The sequence below is a fragment of the Gekko japonicus genome, unplaced genomic scaffold (assembly GCF_001447785.1).
Source record: "Gekko japonicus isolate JY-2015 unplaced genomic scaffold, Gekko_japonicus_V1.1 scaffold913, whole genome shotgun sequence".
In the NCBI taxonomy this organism is placed as follows: domain Eukaryota; kingdom Metazoa; phylum Chordata; class Lepidosauria; order Squamata; family Gekkonidae; genus Gekko; species Gekko japonicus.
Window position 1 is genome coordinate 1,278,410 of NW_015175383.1, and position 19,345 is coordinate 1,297,754.

At 43.5% G+C, this 19,345-nt stretch overlaps 1 protein-coding gene across 1 annotated transcript; it reads right to left on the reverse strand.

Moving 5' to 3' along the window:
• Nucleotides 1–616: 616 nt before the first annotated feature.
• On the reverse strand, nucleotides 617–7,008 carry HMGB1 (high mobility group box 1). The gene is made up of 5 exons (XM_015425594.1): nucleotides 6,859–7,008; nucleotides 2,602–2,762; nucleotides 2,282–2,427; nucleotides 1,923–2,097; nucleotides 617–1,285 (listed from the first exon to the last, which is right to left on the reverse strand). Exons 2-5 carry the CDS (start codon nucleotides 2,749–2,751, stop codon nucleotides 1,109–1,111), a joined length of 648 nt encoding a protein of 215 aa, XP_015281080.1. The 5' UTR covers nucleotides 2,752–2,762; nucleotides 6,859–7,008; the 3' UTR covers nucleotides 617–1,108.
• Nucleotides 7,009–19,345: the final 12,337 nt, after the last annotated feature.

A 19,345-nucleotide genomic window follows, 5' to 3' on the forward strand; every position in this document is an offset into this window, starting at 1 on the left:
CCATCAGACGTTTTATAGCATAAAACCTCCTGGTAGTAAGCCCACAACTTATCACTTGACATGGCATCCTAAAAGGATTACGCTAATTTAGCATTTAACATTACCAGTTTCAGGTACACCCACCTCTGTGTTCAGGTATTCGCAGATATAACTCTCATTTCCAACCAACGGGGTCATATAAACAAATTACTCACAGATCAAAATCAGAATATACTCTCTCTTATTGGTCCTCCAAGGACATTGATTTGAACTTATTTATCCCCTGAAAGTATTCCATGCCACAGAATTGAATTTTACGCCTCAAAGACTGGTAAATTTACACAACTCGGTAGAACATTGTATGCAGCAAAAGCTGAGCAAATACAGACTGGCTAAAAACAAGTGTATTTTTAAGTGGCCTATTACAATTAAAAAAAAAACTGCTTTGCACATATGCCTGTACATATTTCCTACCCTATCATGATTATGTAGGGTACGCAGAACAAAATTCTTGTATCAGCTACTTATATGAAGAGACAAAACTGTAACTCTGACGTGATCTCAAAAGGATATAACGAAGGACAAGTCTCTAAAGAAAAAAAAGGGGGAAGAAATAATAACTTTACAAGGGCACCTATTAAAAGGACAACAATACTAATAAAAAACTGCATTTACTTGAAAGCAATCAAAACGTCAACAGCTACAACTTTTTTTTTTTTGCAATTACAGAGTGGTATTTAGAGAACAGAACAGCTATTATTTTTATGATGCAGAGACAACTGAAGATGAAGAACTACATCCCCATGGTATAACTAATTTGTGCTGTGCACCAACAAGAAACCTGCTTTAAACTTCCATGCCAATTTACAACCCCCATACTGTACTAGGCAAGGTTAGTGGCCATTGAGATACCACTAAAAGGACAGGGCTACCTAGAGACACATTTGGTAGTGTGTTGACTATACAAAAGAAAAAAGAAAAAAAGGAAAAAGGAAAGAAAAGAGAGACACTGTACAATTTAAAAACAAATCTTACACAGCCTTATGTTTCATTTTTTTCTTTAAAAGGAGTGAGTTGTGTACAGGGGGGTTATATGCTTGTATAGACAAGAAAATCTGCTGTAGGAGGTTTATTCATCATCCTCTTCTTCTTCTTCCTCCTCCTCCTCTTCTTCATCCTCTTCCTCCTCATCATCATCTTCATCATCATCATCATCCTCTTCCTTCTTTTTCTTGCTCTTCTCAGGCTTAGGAGCTATCTTTTTTGCTACATCAGGCTTTCCTTTAGCCCGGTAGGCAGCAATATCCTTGGGAAAAGAGGAATGAGACGATTTGTTAAACCCATGTGCTTATAAATTTCCAGATGCGCTATACAAGTGTAAAGGATACAGACGCACATCCTCCAGAGAAATGTATGTATCCCCAATTAGACAAAGTTATCATTCAAAACCTATATATTGGTAGTATAATAAGAGTAACTCAATGCAGAAAAAGAATCTCAGCTAAATTCTTATTAAAAGAAGTTTCACAGACTTCAATTAAAGAGGAGACAGTGCCACCTTTAGCTTGCAGTAAGTATATCCTTTTGACTTTTACAGAAACTCAATATACCAAACTTCTCACTGAGACAAGTAGAACTAGAATTGCTGTTGCCACTAAGACTAATACCAACTATGACATTTTAAAACATTTAATAGCACTTCATGGGATGTTTTCAATACACAGGCTTCCAAAAACACTTACTTGGGAGGTGCATTTCATTAATAAGTCTTTTCTTTATTTTTTTTAAACCACTAAAACTTTAGGCAATACAAAAGGGGGTACAGTATGTGGAAGGAAACTGACAGCAAACTAATATTCCAAACCTGTAGCTCCACTCCTTTTGCCTGAGTTACCAATATGACACAAATACTTGAAACAGCAAAAATGTTATTCACAGTTTACCTTTTCATACTTCTCCTTCAGCTTAGCAGCCTTCTTTTCAAAGGGTTGCTTATCATCTCCAGCAGTATTATTCCACATCTCCCCAAGTTTCTTTGCAACATCCCCAATAGAAAGACCAGGATGTTCTCCTTTGATTTTTGGACGGAACTCAGAGCAGAACAAGAAAAATGCTGAACTGAAAAGAACATCAATACAAAGATTAAAGCCACTGGGTCACTAGGAGAAAGTTAATTAAGTTTTAATATTACATAGAGAACACTGTAAGAGAAAACATATATTAATACAAATAAGACGCAGCAAAATGATAATTCAGTTGCTGCCCAATAGTGCAATTTGTGATAACCAGAAAAAATACTCACGGAGGCCTCTTTGGTGCATTTGGGTCCTTGAACTTCTTTTTTGACTCTCCTTTAGGTGGTATATAATTTTTCATTTCTCTTTCATAACGAACCTTGTCACCTTTTGCCATCTCTTCAAACTTTCCCTTCTCTTTAGCAGACATAGTCTATAAGAACAATTCCGTATGAACACTCAATTCAAGATTACACTCAATTCCACTGTGGAATTTTAGACCTTATCAGTGAAGAAATATTGTGTCCTAACAAATCACTGTTTGTAAATTTGCACTTATTAGGCTATTTACTACACTAGTATTAAAAACACACTCATAACTGCTTACCTTCCACCTTTCTGAACACTTCTTTGAGAACTCTGAAAAATTCACAGAAGCATCTGGATGTTTCTTCTTGTGCTCTTCCCGGCAAGTTTGCACAAAGAAGGCATATGAGGACATTTTACCTCTCGGCTTTTTAGGATCCCCTTTGCCCATACTGATGATATCTGAAAGAAAGCAAAGGTTGTGGATTTAATCTGAGTTTTTGTATCTATACCATATGGTACTACACCAGGAAAAATCGTTCAAACCAACAATCTAAGCTCTATTTTCTTGGACAGCTATCTAAGCAAACACAAATATACTGATGATTGTAAATCCCTAGAAGTATGGGTCTTTAGCAAGTTATTTGATAACTACTGTGGAGGGCCATGCGCCAGAAGGCAAAATCAGAAAGTTAGCTTCCGATAATTTGATATCAAGGGACTGGGTCCAAAGATTATGTCCTGCTACTGGTGGATCCTTCCACCATTACTGGGCATAAAACATTTGAATGTAAATTAGGTAAGAGGTTACTCTTCTCAGCAGATCCATTTTCAGAGATTTAGTTTAAATTATGCTGGGACTAGCCCCTAAAGAATTAGTTTATCTTTCTCCAAAAGCCAAGTCCTGTGTTTAATCCTATGAAGTTCAGTGAGACCTCCATAAAACTGACACTAGACTGGAATCAGTATGATACAATTACTATTTCTAGTAAGAAAGATGCTAAAACATGAAAATCTTTTCCCCTCCTTTAACTGCTGCAAACATCACATTCTCCTTGGTTTATAATTTCAGCACACACACACACAAATTCTCCATAGCAGCAGCTCACAGAGATCTCCATGCATAAATCTGAACAGATGGTAGGCACAGTCAGCTTTAACAGCACCAATCACCTATTTGGCAATGAAAGGGGATGGATTCATGGCCTCCCCCAGCAATTGCTGCTGTCAGGGCTGAGAAACCAAGCATCTGCTAAAGGAATGCACACATCAACCCAATAAAGCAAAGATCAGTGTGCACACCCGCCCAGGTACTGGATCTGTAGTAATATCTATTCTTATGCATGGAATACCAAGTACAACACAGAGAAGCAAGTTGTCCTTGCTGAACTAAGGCCCCGTTCACACGGAGGATTTGCTGCGGGAGAGCAACAAGTGAATGGCGGATTTTCCGGGCGCAATCACACCGCAACATCTGGAAAGTGGAGCGCATCCGTGGCCAACCCATGGCATACCACCGAAAATGCGGAGTTAAAAAATACCTGGTCAAAGGTAGTAGCAACCGGTATGCCACGGGCTGCCTCTGGCCCCTTGTTGACGCAGAGGGAAGGTACCGTGGCATGCTGTCGATGTGTGGAATTGCATTACGGCACGTTAAATTGCGCCGCTACAAATAGCCACACCTTCCTCCCGCGTTATCCGGCCCGTGTGACCGGGGCCAACTTACCTGTTGTGGTGTGAGGTAATGTTGTCAAATGATAAAGTAAGTTGTCCATATAAGTAAATGCCATAATAAGCTAAACTATTATAACACCTCACACCACAACAGGTAAGTTTTCTAAGGTGCCATGGTAGTTTTTAGTCCCTACATAAGGCAGGTTGATCAGTATCATCCTTTTAGAGCTTATTAAAACAAACTTTCTTTTTTGCTGTAACTCTTGTGAAAATGTCTGTTGCAAGCCCATATTCCAAAATACTTGTGGAGGGGATAAACAGGGAACATTACCACTCAAGGGTATTCTACAGTCCGAGTACATAATGAACATCCTCACACAACTAGTTGCTACATGCCAATTTAAAACGAACTGATGGGAAGGTGGTGTTATATGAACTGGCTGCAAAAGAAAAAAGCTCCACAGAAAAGGCCATGTAAATCAGTCCCAATGCAGCCGTTCTTCAAATTAAAAATACTCCACTGAATAGTTCAAAAGGTGTAAAAAGTATTCTGTATTGTCAAACTTGTGCAAAGATTCTATCGCTTTGGAAGACTAAAAGCTGAGAGGATTCATGACTGTCTAAGAAATAGTTCTTCTCCTAAAGGTTGCACAACTTGAATAAGGAAATGTGTACAGTTCTAGCTGGTATTGCCACAGAATGCAGAATTTCCTATCAAGTTTGGCATGTGGACAGAAAAAGATTTCTGCTCTCTGACTAAACATGTCCGGTCTAAAGTTTCTGTCAAGTAAACAAGCCTTAAAGCTCTAAGAGCACCTCATGCTTGCAGGGAAGCAGGGGTCAGGGAAGGGGCTGCCACCCAGAGTTGTAAGGATGCTTGGCTGGCTTGATAATGAAAGGGGGGAAATTAAGGCTTTACATTTTATAGCATATCTTTGACGACTCCACTTAAAACTTTTTTTGAAACATTCAAAATGTCTCAGCCACTAATTTTTTTACATTACAATGCAATATAAAACTTGTGTTTTTCAAGTCAAGTTGCTCATTAAAAAAGAACCCTTTTATATTGTGTGTATGTTGGAACAGCATTTTAAAAAACTGTTTAAGGGGAGGCTGCAAAGAAGTGTAATTTTTCATCATTTAAAAAAACAAAACAAAAAAAACCTCAAACTACTGTGACCAAACTACTAATGGGACACATGTCCTGAGTCACTTTCCAAGCTGGTTGAGAAAAAAATTAAATTATTTTAATGTACCATGTGCCTAGTGAGAGATTACTAGTTATTATGAATTAGGTTGATGCAAGAGACCTTTCGTTGCAAAGGCAGTTTTGAAACACTCAGTCCACAAGGACGAGCGCTCCTGCCTGAAAATCTATCTACAGCCAGAGCCCTACAGAGTTGGGATCTTTCTCTGCCTCGTTGTGTATTTCGTACAATTCCCCCCCCCCAAAAAAAAACACGACTGGGGCGGCGGATGGGGAAGAAATCACAATGGCGTATGATTCTGTGTAAGGTCACCACCGGCAGCAGCAGTTCTCCTTCCATTTTGTGCGAACGCCTTGCTGATGAGAGAAAGTCCCTTTGAAATGCGCGTCGCGGCCGCTCCGCTGCGGTGGAAAGGCCACTTTTTCGGCGGGTGCGCGGCACTCCGAGCCCACTGCTGGCGAGGCCGCTGGTACAGCCATGGCAATAGCGCTCCCCTTTGCATTGGGCTCAGTAGGCAGCGAGACCGCTTCTCGGAATGGCCGCTGCTCACACAGAATATGGCTCCTTCCTTCCTTCCCTTTGTGTGTGTGTGCGTGCGTGTGTGTGTCGGTGCGCTCTGTACTCTGGCGCACAGACTCAGCCATTACAGGCAATTGGAAAGGAGGGGGGGGGAGGTGAAAAGCGTCTCGTTTCCACTTAAAGGCCCCCTTCAAAAAGAGGGGGGGGGATCCGTTCACACGCAGAAAATTACACACGGTTGTTTTTTTCCCCCCTTCCACTCCCCCAGCCGGCCACTTGCTATGCTGGACCTTTAAACGGCCGCCGCCGCAGCCCTTCCCTCGCCCAGGCAGAAAAGGCGCCTTGAAAAAAGTTCCCCTGAAGTGCGCCCCCGCCCGTCCGCGCCTCCCCCTGCCTGCGCTCCAGCCAGTCTCCTCTCGCCTTGTTTTCTGGCTCTCTTCTACACACGGCTCTTAGTCAGCCATGTTACAGCGAGCGCAGCTCCCCCGAGGTGATTTATCGCCCGGAGGCCAACAACGCCCTGAGACTCCCCCGCCAATTCAGCAGCCTTTGCGACGTCTCTCCCCCCACCGCGACGAGACCCTCCCCGGTCCGTCTCCCTCAGCCGAGGCACCCCGAGCCCAGCAGCCACGGCGGCGTGCCTGTAAAAGTCCGCCTCTCTCTCGCTCGCTCGCTCTCTGCAATGGCAAAGCAGGCGAGATGTAAGCAGCTTATTAAACACGCTCAGCCCGATTCCTTCTCAACACCCCCCCCCCCAACTACACACACACCCGGGGCTCGCCAGGCCGAACCGAATCAGCACTCCCTTTTATTCCCATTTACAGAACCTATCCGGGTCAGGGGAGTACATAAATATATCCCAGCACAATGGGGAGGGGGGGCCTTTCCCGGCATCGGAGGGTCCCTCTTCGCTCACTTCCCCAAAGTCACTGGGGTTTTCCCCCTCCCCTTCAAAAAAAAACAACCCAACACTAAGTCTCTTCTTCCCAGTCTCTGAGGAAAGTGTCTGGTTCGGACCCAGCCTTTGTGTACCTATGCGGGGCGAATCCTGCCCCTTCGCACCCCAATCCATGCCCCCCCCCCCCCCCGCGCGCTTTCAGGGTTGGCCTCATAAGTCAGCTCGGGCAGCCAACGGACAACCCTCCCGGAATACTTACGTCGTGTCACACTCCCGTATACTCAGAATCTTTCGTTCACACGCCACAAAACGCACTCGACACCGGCCACCAAAGCTGCCTGGATCTCGTATGTAGTCCAATGCACTGCAATGGCTGTGAGCGGGATCGATACGCAGCCTCCTCACTCTCTCAGCGCTGGTAACATTACTCTCAACACCGCCCTCTCCCTATTGGCTACCGCCAAGCCAGGAGCTCTGCTGATTGGGAGAGCGCCTTCCATTGTCCTTACCAGAGAAGGCTATGGATTGGACGTGGCGGGAGACACGTCATTAGGGATTGAAAGGGCGCGCAAATATAAAACTGAGTGAAAAAGCGAATGCTGAGGCGGGATGTACAGCTCTGAGGCTGAAACTAGTGCTGTACTGCTGTGTATGAAGAGAGCGGGCTCATAGGCAATCATATAACTCTCAATACAGGCTAAAGGAGGTTCACTGCCTTAACTACGCAGCCGTTCCTAGGGTCAAATAAGCATGCCCGTAGCCTTTATAAACGGCTCCAAAACCACACCAGCACTGACCTAGCCTCTGCTGTTGAAGGCAGTATACATAATAAGTAATTATTTAATGTAATTTATTTAATCTAACTGAATTTAAGTCACTGATGGATCTGAAACACACACTAATTAAACTCATTTAACACCACAGCTCAGCAAGCAAGGACTTTTAGTACAACAGTTAGTCCCATTTTATGCATGAATAAACTGAGGTACATGGAAATCATATACAGGAAGGCTTCTGTGGATTAAATCCACCCTGCTGCGGTCACCTCTTGGTTTCAATGCTTTTTACACACTGCTTTTAACAATAATATCCCTCAGCAAGCAGTCACAATGAAGTAAACTATAAGCATAATATATTTTACATGAAAACACAATCTAATTTTTCTGATTTTTTGTTTTTTATAATCACAATAGCAGCTCAGTTATGGAAATATGAACTGATGGCAATATATTAATGGCCCTATATTATAGGGTCCCCAGGTCCCCCATAGCTATTAGCAGGGGATGGGGGGGGGTTAGGGTTCATGGATCCAGGTTGGGGAACTCCCGGAAATTTGGGGATGGAGCCTGGGGAGGACAAAGACCACAGTGGGGTACAATGCCATAGACTTCACCCTCCAAAGCATACATTTTCTCCAGGGGAACTGATCTCTGTAGTCTGGAGATGAGCAGCAATTCCAGGGGATCCCCAGATCCCTTCTGGAGGCTGGCATCCCTACTCCAAAATCAATTTTCTATAAAAATATATTTTAGGCCAATATTTACAGATTAAAAATATGTATATACCTGCTGCCACCATGGTAGCACTGTAATCACAGAACTGCTGTTCGCTTTCCAGATATTCCAAGTTCTGGAATATCTGAAAAACAAATAGGCCAGCAGATTTACGCCCTTGCTCTTTACAGAAATAAGAGAAGTGTACAGAATCTACAGCTCCCTCCTGTACAGCCTTGCTCACAATACAAGAACTTGTATTGAAATTGTACTCAATTGAATTGTACTCAATGAAATTAATGAGCAGTAGATTTAGAACAGGTAAAAGGAACTACTTCTTCACCCAAACAGTAATTAACATGTGGAATTCCCTGACACAGGAAGTGGTGGCATCTACATGCATGGACAGCTTCAAGAGGGGAATAAATATATGGAGCAGAAGTCCATCGGTGGCTATTAGCTGCAAGGTATAGATGGAACACTATGTCTGGGGGCAGTGATGCTCTGTATTCTCGGTGGGAACTTCTCTAAACCAGAATACTGGTATAGACTCTCCCAAGTAACTTGGGCAATCCATGTGGTGATCAGCTTTCAGACATCACATTTTCTGTGTTGTGCTGGCTCCCTAACTGTCTCGCTCCGACCTAGCCACGGTAATCCATGCAACAGTCACCTCCAGGTTAGACTACTGTAATTCGCTCTACGCGGGCCTGCCCTTGTGCCTGACCTGGAAGCTCCAACTGGTCCAAAATGCAGCTGCGTGGGTCCTTACTGGGACTCCAGGGACAGCACATATTCAACCAGTGCTATATGAGCTGCAGTGGCTTCCAATGGAGCACCAGATCAGGTTCAAGGTTTTGGTTTTGACCTTTAAGGCCCGTAGCAGTCAGGGACTGACATTTCTTTGTGACCGCCTCTCCCTGTATGCCCCTGGAAGAGTGTTACGCTCAGGAAATAAGAACTTCCTGGTGGTCCCCGGCCCGAGAGAAGTCCGGCTGTCCTCGACCTGGTGGAATGCTCTGCTGGAAGACATTTGTGCCCCGTGGGAGTTGTTACCATTCTGCGGGGCATGCAAGGCAGAGATGTTCCACGGGGCCTTCGGTTGAGGACAACAACGGGGTAGCCTTTGGCAGTCTCACACAAGCCTCCATCTCTCGTAACCCCTCCCCCCAGGGAGGCTGGGGTGTGGGAGTTTCTTTCCGCCATCTTATATATGCTGTATTTCTGCCACTTTGATAATATTGTTTTATGTATAGGTATTTATTGGCTTGTTTTAATTTATTTTAATCTGAGATTGTATATTATCCTGTTGTAAGCCACCCTGAGTCCTACTTGTAGGGAAGGGCGGCCTAGTAGATCCAATTTAATTAATTAATTTCAGCAGCCACATGGACATAATTTGAGCACTGGCTGTCAGAATCCAGTGATAAAGCTTACCTAGTCATGATGCCAGACTAAAACATATATTTTTACACAATAAATGAGGCAAACACAATCTGACTAACTCAGAATTAACACTTCATTGCAATACAGATATGGCACTGGAACCACCTCTCCACTGAATGTTCCTGTAATATTCTATACTTTCATACCCTTTTCCACTTCTTTCTTCTATAGATACAGAACACCTTCTCAATACACATCCTCAAGCCATTAGCCTCCTGGATAAGTGCCAGTTTCCCACATTTGACACACACAATGCTGAGAAAAGTGCAACTATACCCTGGAACACTTCACATCCTCTAGCAGGAACTCTTAATACTGTTTGTAAAAGCATTTCTAAGAGCCTATGTTTATGTTCTGTGGAGAGACAGAACACTGTCAAAACAGAATGCCTGCTAGAATGACCATCTGCTGTCTGATTATATAAATTCATTCTTACTTTAAATTGTAATCCTGAACACACTTACTCAGATGTACATCCCACTGCACTTAAGAATGTGTCTATCAAATATCAATAGGCACATTTAAGATTAAAATTCATAAAAACAAGTTTTTAAAAAATCCTTTAAAAATATTTGCTGAGAGAATTATTCTTGTACTGCAAAAGCAAGGTACAGTTCACCGGCAACCTTGGGGAACTGGGGTTGCCAGTTAGCTAAACAATTCCTGGTCCTCCACAGTGTGAGAGCAGGTGGAGGTGGAGCAGCCAAAGCATGCTGGTAGTTTCCTAGTCATGAGCACCACTCACTGGGCAGCAGAATCGGTGGTATCTGTGGCCAGAATGCACAGCTCCCTCCTGTACAGCCATGCAGTGATATAAAGGCCCGGGACACGTACAGTCCAGTTCCTTTAAATCCCTACCTGACACAGTCTATCAGTGGTATGGGAGACGGCTGCCTCCCATGTGTTCAGGCATGAGGGGTGGGGGGAGACATGTTCTGGTGATTGCCAGAATGTGCCTCCCATCCACAGCCCATGCTACCAATCTGCTGTGTAGCAGAAGGGGATTTAACACATTCTGGGCCTTTAAATCCTTGCCTGTCACACAATCAATCAGTAGCATGCAGGCAAAAAGCAAAGGATCCTGGGCATGGGCGCTCCCCACAAGCCAGTGACACTCATGGCTAGGCCTCAGAGTCCACACCACCACTACCTGCTTAAAGCAGCTGTAGCTGGCAGGCTTGTTAACAGAGTGTGGCAGTCATCAACTGTGGAAAACACAGCTTTTACTTTAACTCAAAATCTATCCTCCTTTATTTTTGGTTATATTAGCAAGCTGGAAGCATAGGCTGTGGTGTGTCTGCTTCTAAAGAAGCCTACCCCAGACCCAGGAGAGTATGTCAATAACATTCCATTCTTGAACAAGATGACTGAACAGGTGGTGGCTGGACAACTTTCCTGGATGAAACAAATTGTTTAGATACCTCCCAGTCTGGGTTTAGTCCTGGTTATGTGATTCAAACAGCCTTGGTTGCCCCAGTGGATGACCTGGCCCAGGAGATGGACAGAGGGACTGTTAATTCTCCATTCGTCCTAGATCCCTTCCAGTCCGGCTGCTGCCTGGGGCATGGAACAGAGACAGTACTGGTCGCTCTTACTGACGACCTCCGACGGCATCTGGATCGAGGCGGTGTGGCAGCGCTGTTGTTGTTAGATCTGTCGGCCGCGTTCGATATGGTCGACCATCAGCTGCTGACCCACCACCTCGCCGACACGGGGATTCAGGGGCTTGTCCTTCAATGGCTTGCCTCTTTCCTCCACGGTCGGGGACAAAGGGTGGCGATAGGGGAACAGCAGTCCTGGAGACACCGCCTTGAATGTGGGGTGCCTCAAGGGGCAGTTCTGTCCCCAATGTTGTTTAACATCTACATGCGCCCCCTTGCCCGGAGGTATGGGCTTGGGTGTCATCAATATGCAGATGACACCCAGTTCTATCTGATGTTGGGCGGCCGGTCGGGCTCTAGCCCAAAAGATCTGCACCGGGCGTTGCAGGCCATGGCTGGTTGGCTCTGACTGAGTCGGCTGAAGTTAAACCCGGCGAAGACGGAGGTCCTGGGCCTGAGTCGGGGTGGCCTGGGGTTGGGGTTCCCTCTCCCGACCTTCGGTGGGGTACCTTTTGTGCCAGCGCCGGAGGTTAGGAGTTTGGGAGTGCTCCTGGACTCCTTGCTAACTATGGAGGTCCAGGTGGCAGCCACTGCCAAGTCAGCTTTTTACCACCTTCGGCTGGTGCGGCAGTTGGTTCCCTTCCTCGACCGCAGTGACTTGGCCACAGTGATCCACGCGACGGTCACCTCGAGGCTAGACTACTGTAACGCTCTCTACATGGGGCTGCCTCTGTCGCAAATCCGGAAGCTGCAGCTGGTGCAGAATGCTGCGGCCAGGCTACTGATGGGTCTTCCTAGTAGGGCCTGTATTGAAAGCACTGCACTGGCTGCCGATAGCATACCGGATTCGCTTCAAAGTGCTGGTTCTTACCTTTAAAGCCCTAAATGGCTTGGGTCCAGCATACCTAAGGGACTGCCTTAGACGCAACATCTCCTGGCGATGCCAGGTCCCAAGGAGGCCAGACTGGCTGCTACCAGGGCCAGAGCTTTCTCGCTGGCGGCTCCTACCTGGTGGAACGAGCTCCCGGAGGAGACCCGGGCCCTGCGGGACCTTGCACAGTTCCGCAGGGCCTGCAAGACGGAGCTCTTCCGCCAGGCATTTGAGTAGGAGCCGCCACTACTGTACCATCATTATCTGGCCCTGGAAGAAAGAACGACAGCACCAAGCGGAACAGATGGCACTGAGTGGGTGTAACAGCGTTATACGTCATCTTTATGGAAGATCTATTCGGAACATCCAGAGCACTTAATAATAATGTCATAATATTGTAGAATTATTTTTAAATGGTTTTAATGTGTTTTATGTGCTGGCTTGTGCCTGATTGTGAGCTGCCCTGAGCCCACGTTGCAGGGAGGGCGGGCTATAAATTGAATTTATAAATAAATAAATATGACCTCTCAGCAGCTTTCAGTACTATTGATCACGGTAGCCTTCTGGACAGCCTATCTGGATTGGCATTGGGAAGCACTGTTCTGAGGTGGTTCTGATCCTACCAGGAGGGTAGGTTTCAGAAGATGGTGCTGGAGGACTGGCTGCTCAGTCCCTTCACCTTCAGCCTATGGGCTCCTGCAAGGTTCCATTTTGTCCCCTATGCTCTTTAACATCTACATGAAACGGCTCATCTTGAGATTTGGGCTGGGTTGTCACTATTATACGGATGACACTCAAATCTATCTCACACTTCCAGCTGATCCCAGGGAAGCTTTAGAAACCCTAAACCAGTGCCTGGAGGTAGTTCTGGAATTAATACTGATAAGACAGAAGTACTACTGGTAGACAGAAGATCTGACCCTGGATATGGCACCCATTCTGGACAGAGCTGCACTCCCCTAAAAGAACAGGTCCATAGTCTGGGGTGTTCTCAGATCCAGGCCTACTGTTGGATAAGCAGGTGGCAGCTGTCGCCAGGAGTTCCTTTTACCAGCTTTGAATGGTTAGCCAGCTGCAGCCGTTCCTGGGCAGAAAAGATCTAGCCACTGTAGTACATGCCCTATTTACATCTAGATTATTTATTACTTCAGTTAATGCCCCGCCCTTCCCACGAGCAGGCTCAGGGCGGAGATTAGATTACTACAAGGAACTCTACATGGGACAGCCCTTGAAAAGTGTTGGGAAACTTCAGTTGGTACAGAATGCTGCAGCCAGGATATTGACTGGAGTGGGGCATAGGGACCATATCACTCCAGTCTTGGTCCATCTACTGGCTCCCAATTTGTTTCCAGGCACAATTCAAGCCCTATACAGTTTGAGATCAGCAGAACTGAAGGACCACCTAATCCCTTATGAACCTACTCAACCACTATGGTCATTTTTGGAGGCTCTGCTTTGGATGTCTCCCACCTTCTGAGGTTAGGCAGGTGGCAACCCCGGAGGGGACCTTCTCGGTCCTGTCACCAAAACTCCGGAACTCTCTCCCCAGGGAGATTCGTCTATCCTCTTTTGCTGCCACCATCCACCAGTGGGTGAAGACTTTTTGGTTTTGGTTTTCATTCCCTCAGTGATCACTCCTTCCTAACCAATATTTCAATTGCTGTTGTTATATTTTATATGTATTTAAAATCTTTTAAATTGTTTTATGTGTATGGGGGTGATTTTAATGATTAAAATGTGATTTTATCATGTGATTTTAAATCATTAGCTGCTGTGGTGGCCCTTCTGACAGCAGAAAGGCAGGATATAAATTTTGTAAATAAATAATACGCTTCAGAACTCTGTAAACGGCTGAAACAGACTCTTGTAATTTTTCCCAATTCCTGGGTGATCTGGGCCACCAGAGTTGTACAACAACAAGAGAGGCTTTCTTGTGAAATGTTGCATTTTTTTCAACCTCTGGCAACTTGGCAAGCTATCACTACAGCCGTATGTTTTATAAATCCTCCAGAGCTGCGGCTAATTCTTCTCTGCTGGGTTCTCCTGAATGGGAGAATAATGTACTGGACATAGCCATTTGCACACTAGAATTTTCTGTGCATTTTTCCTGAAACAGAGGAATGTTTTTTTAATCAGTCTGAACTTTTAAGTTTTCATGGATTTGCTCAATTTGTGCAATATGGACCTTCTCCCTCTCCCCATTTAGTTTATGAGAAAAACAAACCAAACCCCTGTGAGACCTGATGTGGGGCACCATTTCCACCATACATTTTGTCAGAAAGGTATTTATTTCCTCCACTAACTACAATTTCACTGGGTTACTAACTCGCTAACATATCTAGATCAATCCAAATTGTTAGCAATCAATCATCAAGAAATGCATTCTGAACTATCCACAACTATGGATTGAGAAGTTCAATTTAATAAAATCTTTTATTTTACCCAAATTTATTTTTTTGTTTAGAACGCTACCTCTCAATATTCCAACTTCAATCATAAAAATATGGCAATCCTCATTGAAAGACTTTCTTTGGGACAAAAAGAAACCCAGAATAAGTTTCTCGGTTTTGAGGAGGCCTAGAACATTAGGAGGGTTCGCTTAGCCGGACCTCTTGATGTACAATAGGGCAATAATGTTATCCACTTGCATTAAGATGCTGTGCACCTCCAAGAGACCTATATGGGTAAATATATATGATGACTTGATTTATCCTGATTCTTTGAATAGTAGGTTATGGGCTTCTGAAACAATCTCTGTCAACAAAGTAAGCTCAATAGACCTATTATACCTGGCAATACAATGTTGGAAACGTCACGCCAGGTCTTTATTACCCAAGATATCGAGATATTCTAGCTTTCTGAACCAGAGATGATTTTTACCTGGAACGGAACCAAATCCGATTAATAGATGGAAACTTTAAAATTTATCTCGTTTTATAGATATAGCCACCAAGACAGGTATTCGTAATAAAATGGAGCTTGAACGGAAACTGGGTTCTTCCATACCATGGTTTTTCTACCTGAAGCTGAGTCATTTACTTAATCAAATTGATATAAAGAACGTAATGGCTCAACCTCAAACTGACTTAGAATTACTAATACGAGACTATGATTCACAAAACAAGGGTCTTATTTCAAAATTGTATTCCATACTGATTAAAAGCTCATGTTCCAAATCCCTACCATATCAAAAGGCCTGGCAAAAAGATATTACAGTAACACTCACAGATGAAATATGGGAGAAAATATGGAACTCGACCAGCTTCAAGACCAAGGTGATGTCTGTTAGATTTCAAAACTTGAAAATAATGACTCGGTGGTATGCTACGCCACGCAAGCTTTCTTACATTTCTCCAAATCAGTCTCCAGTGTGTTGGAAGGAATGCCAGCATATTGGAGACTTTGCACATTGCTGGTGGCAGTGCACTAAAATTTTTAAAAAATGGTCAGAGGTGTTGAATGTAATCCAAAAGATCACCTCAATACAAATTCCGTTGACACCAGAGGTTTTATTTTTAAATACCTGGCCAAAAGATCTGTCATCTAGACCACATAAAGTTACAGTGGAAGTCATATTGGATGCAACAAAAACTGCGATTGCATCGTACTGGATGGATAATAAAGCACCCAGTATAGAGGTGTGGTTTAAGAAATTATGGAACCATTACTTAATGGATGCAGTCACAAATAAACTAAATTTCCTGTCGCAGAAGCCGACTCTAACAATCTTCACAGACAAATGGTACCCGGTGCTTGACTACTTATCTCTACACCGATTTATCTCTTCCGAATGGACCAAATACCACAAATGGATTTAAAGACAAAATGTTTGTACTACTGATTAGGAATTCTTTTCCTTTCTGTTCCTTTTTGCTTTATTTGTTTGTTTATTTTTGTTCTAGTTTAATATAGATATAAAAGGGGGGAAATGCTTATGTTACATTGGACAGATTGAAAACATCCCCGAAAAATGAAAACACGTATTGTACGTACAAGAGCTGTAATGATATAGCTTACACATTGCGTTTTATTCACTTTTAAGCAGTTATGTAACCATTTGTTGTATCAATGTTAACACTATTTACAAAAACCAATAAAAATATAAATACAGTGGAAATGGATACTTAACATGGATTAAGGTTTCACCCCCACCCCAATCTTTCTCAAACTCTAGGGTAACATCTTATAATTATGGAGAGAACCTACTGATCTTGTTTCATGGCTTCCCACCCTTTTTTGATACTTCTTAATCTGTCATAGAAAAGGAGTTGGGACATCATATGTACTCAAAACTCTTGTTTTAAGCATCCCTGAGTATTCTTAGGTGACCAAGATCTGTATTGGACCTTTGGAGCTATTTACTACTCTGATGTGAAAAGCATGGTTATAATCTTGACGCCTATTTTGTGCATGACACAAATGTAAGGTTTGATGTATGGTTTTGACCTGAGCTCATAACTGAGGCAAAATAACACTTAAGACTCCTTCAGTGACACCTGTTTCCCCTACCTTAAGTCTTCTAATGCCTCATCTATTTCAGAAGTAAACTGTTCAGAGACCTCAAATGGGAGATTGTCTGCTTTAGTTTTTGATGTCATTCAATAACTTTGGTAGACATGAGGCATGCATACCTTCCTAAGGCAATAGCTGCAACCAGATGCCTAGCTGTATAATCTGACACCAGCATAGCTGTATTTATTCATTGTTCAGATAATTTCATCATTTCTAATTCTTTTACACAATTTTCTTCTAATCTGGAATAATCATTCTCAAAGAAACTGATAGCTAACTATATAGCTTGACAATTAGTTATCTTAAAAGGTCAGTGCTGATGAAAAGTACTTTCTTTTCTCATGAAATTCAATTTTCTTTCCTCTTCATCAACTGAGGCCAAGTGTGCTGTATTCCTTCTCCTGTAGGGCTTCTTTAACTACGGAATTAGTTGATGGATGGATAATTTTTTTAAAAGGCGTCATTTTGCCTAGTTTTATACATAGCCTCAGTTTTACAGTCAGGGAACCGAACTGAAGCGGGTTTCAGCCATGCCCCCCCCCCAAGTCCTTGCATAACTGAGAAGGCTATTGATCCTGAAGATTCAGTGTTTGGAGCTCTAAAGAATGGATCAGATTCCATCAGTGCTTATTCTATTCCCGGGATTTTTTTATCCTAGGTAATTGTTCACTGTACAGTTTTAAGTTTTCACTAGGGGATACTAGGCTAAGATCGCCTACTGAAGTGTCACCTAAATGCAATGGTACCTCTGACTTGGGTAACAGCATCTCATTGCTTTCTGGTTCAGAGCTAATGTTATCTCACAAGTGGGGCTGACTCTTGCATTAGTAAAATCTCGCTCTTTTCTGAAGGTTATCAGCCTCTAATAGATCTGGATGCAAGCTTACTCTGTTCCAATTCCTGTCAGAATGTTTGGCCAGGATGGGTTGGTAGCTACAGCAGGATCCACCCTTACTACTCAGCAGAGACTCACAATCCTAACCTTGCGTATATCTGGCACAACATGGGGAGCTACAGACTGAATAACAATCCCCACTAGCGTCAGAATCCTATCCCCCGGTCAAAGTATCTTTGTCACACTGTGATCACATCCACTCCAGGTATGTGTTTTTCCCCCCGTTTTGTTTTTAGCTGGAGGTCTGGACCAACAGATATGAAACTTCTTGTTCTGGTCACACAACCAGAAGTTTCCACCTGTGCTGTCTTCTTTGGCTCTGAGGTCAGAACTGCCATAGAACAGACTGAATGCACCTGACTCGCTGAGGTAATTTTTTTCCCTGGTCATCAGTTGAGAGTGCTGCTTCTGGAGCTTATCCCCATAATGCGGCTTTAAGTTTCATTGCCCTGACATGCTTTAGATGTGAAATGCATGTACACTCCGCATTACTAGACATCATGCCCAGATAAATGAAGCAGAGGGAGTGACAGACTGTGGTGCTTTGCATTCACAATCCATACCATTCTTAAAAAGGGCTTTTTGAGGAAAGTACCCTACCAAAGGGTCACACAACAGAATGCAACGAAAGAAAATAGTGTTACTCCTTCCTCCTCATGCAATACCTAGGCAGAGAAAGATGTTAGAGTAGAGTTGGGAAACACCTCGTGCTGTGAGAACTTCTGGAATCTTCAGCAGCTGGCCTGCACATGTGCAGTTTGCATGCCGGATTGCCCAGAGACCTACACCTTCAAATTATTGACCCGTGTCCTACCATTTGCCCTGACCTGGATAGTACAGGCTAGCCTAAGCTTGCCAGATCTCAGAAACTACGCAGGGTCAGCCTTGGTTAGTATTTGTATGAGAGACCACCAAGGAACACCAGGGTTGCTATGCAGAGGCAGGCAATGGCAAACTGCTTCAGAACATCTCTTGCCTCAAAAACCCTATGGAGTTGCCATGAGTTGGCTGCAACAATGGCAGAAAAGTCCTACCACTTCACTCAGCAAATGTAGGATTAAAATGAAAAGCAAAGTAGACTACTGCTGTCCAGCACCTGACAAGTGAATAAAACTTTACATAAAAAATGGAGCCCCACTGTAAAGCAGGTTGTAGCTAAGCTATTAGCTGACACTGACCCAAATGTAACTTTCACAGTTGTTAAGTTTTGGTCTATGGCATTTAATGGTATTACTTTTTAATGTAAATCTTTTATTCATAATTCTGTACCTTTGTGCTTCCCCTTCTTTGCCTGTATATTACTGTATTTTTTCTCTTTTTCTCAATTTTGCTTATGACCTGTTGGTCTATCAGCACTAATAAAAGAATGGTAACGATGTCCAGCACCTAGTTGCCTCTAAGGCAACTTTTTCCTCTCTGAAAAGTGTCTTTTTGCACAAGTCTTGCCTTTATGTTCATGAGACACCTGGCTTTCTCTCCCCTTTGTAGTGCTAGGTAGTCCATTATTAGAAATAGTAATTTAAGTATTTTAAACATTTACATTCTCAAATTCTGCTCTTTACTATCCCATGACATAATCACAACATTCAGCACTAGGTGCAGATTATTCTAAATTAGCTTGAAACCGAAACTTTCTTTAACCCCAAACCCACCACATGGTACATGTCAGTTCCCATTTCATCCAGTGGGGACATCAGAACTTCTCACTTACCTATTCCCCTCACATACAGTTCCATACCAACAGGAACTCCTGTGCTACTGAATTAAAGCTCATGGAGACAAGAAGGGTTACTTTCTTGTATGTATATACCACAGTTTTCAGCATATTTACTCAGAAATGACAAGTTTCAAAAGTGTAGATGTGTCAACCTACTGCAGTAATAAAGAGTCTTGCGGCACCTTAGATCAATGGATTTATTGTAGCAGCA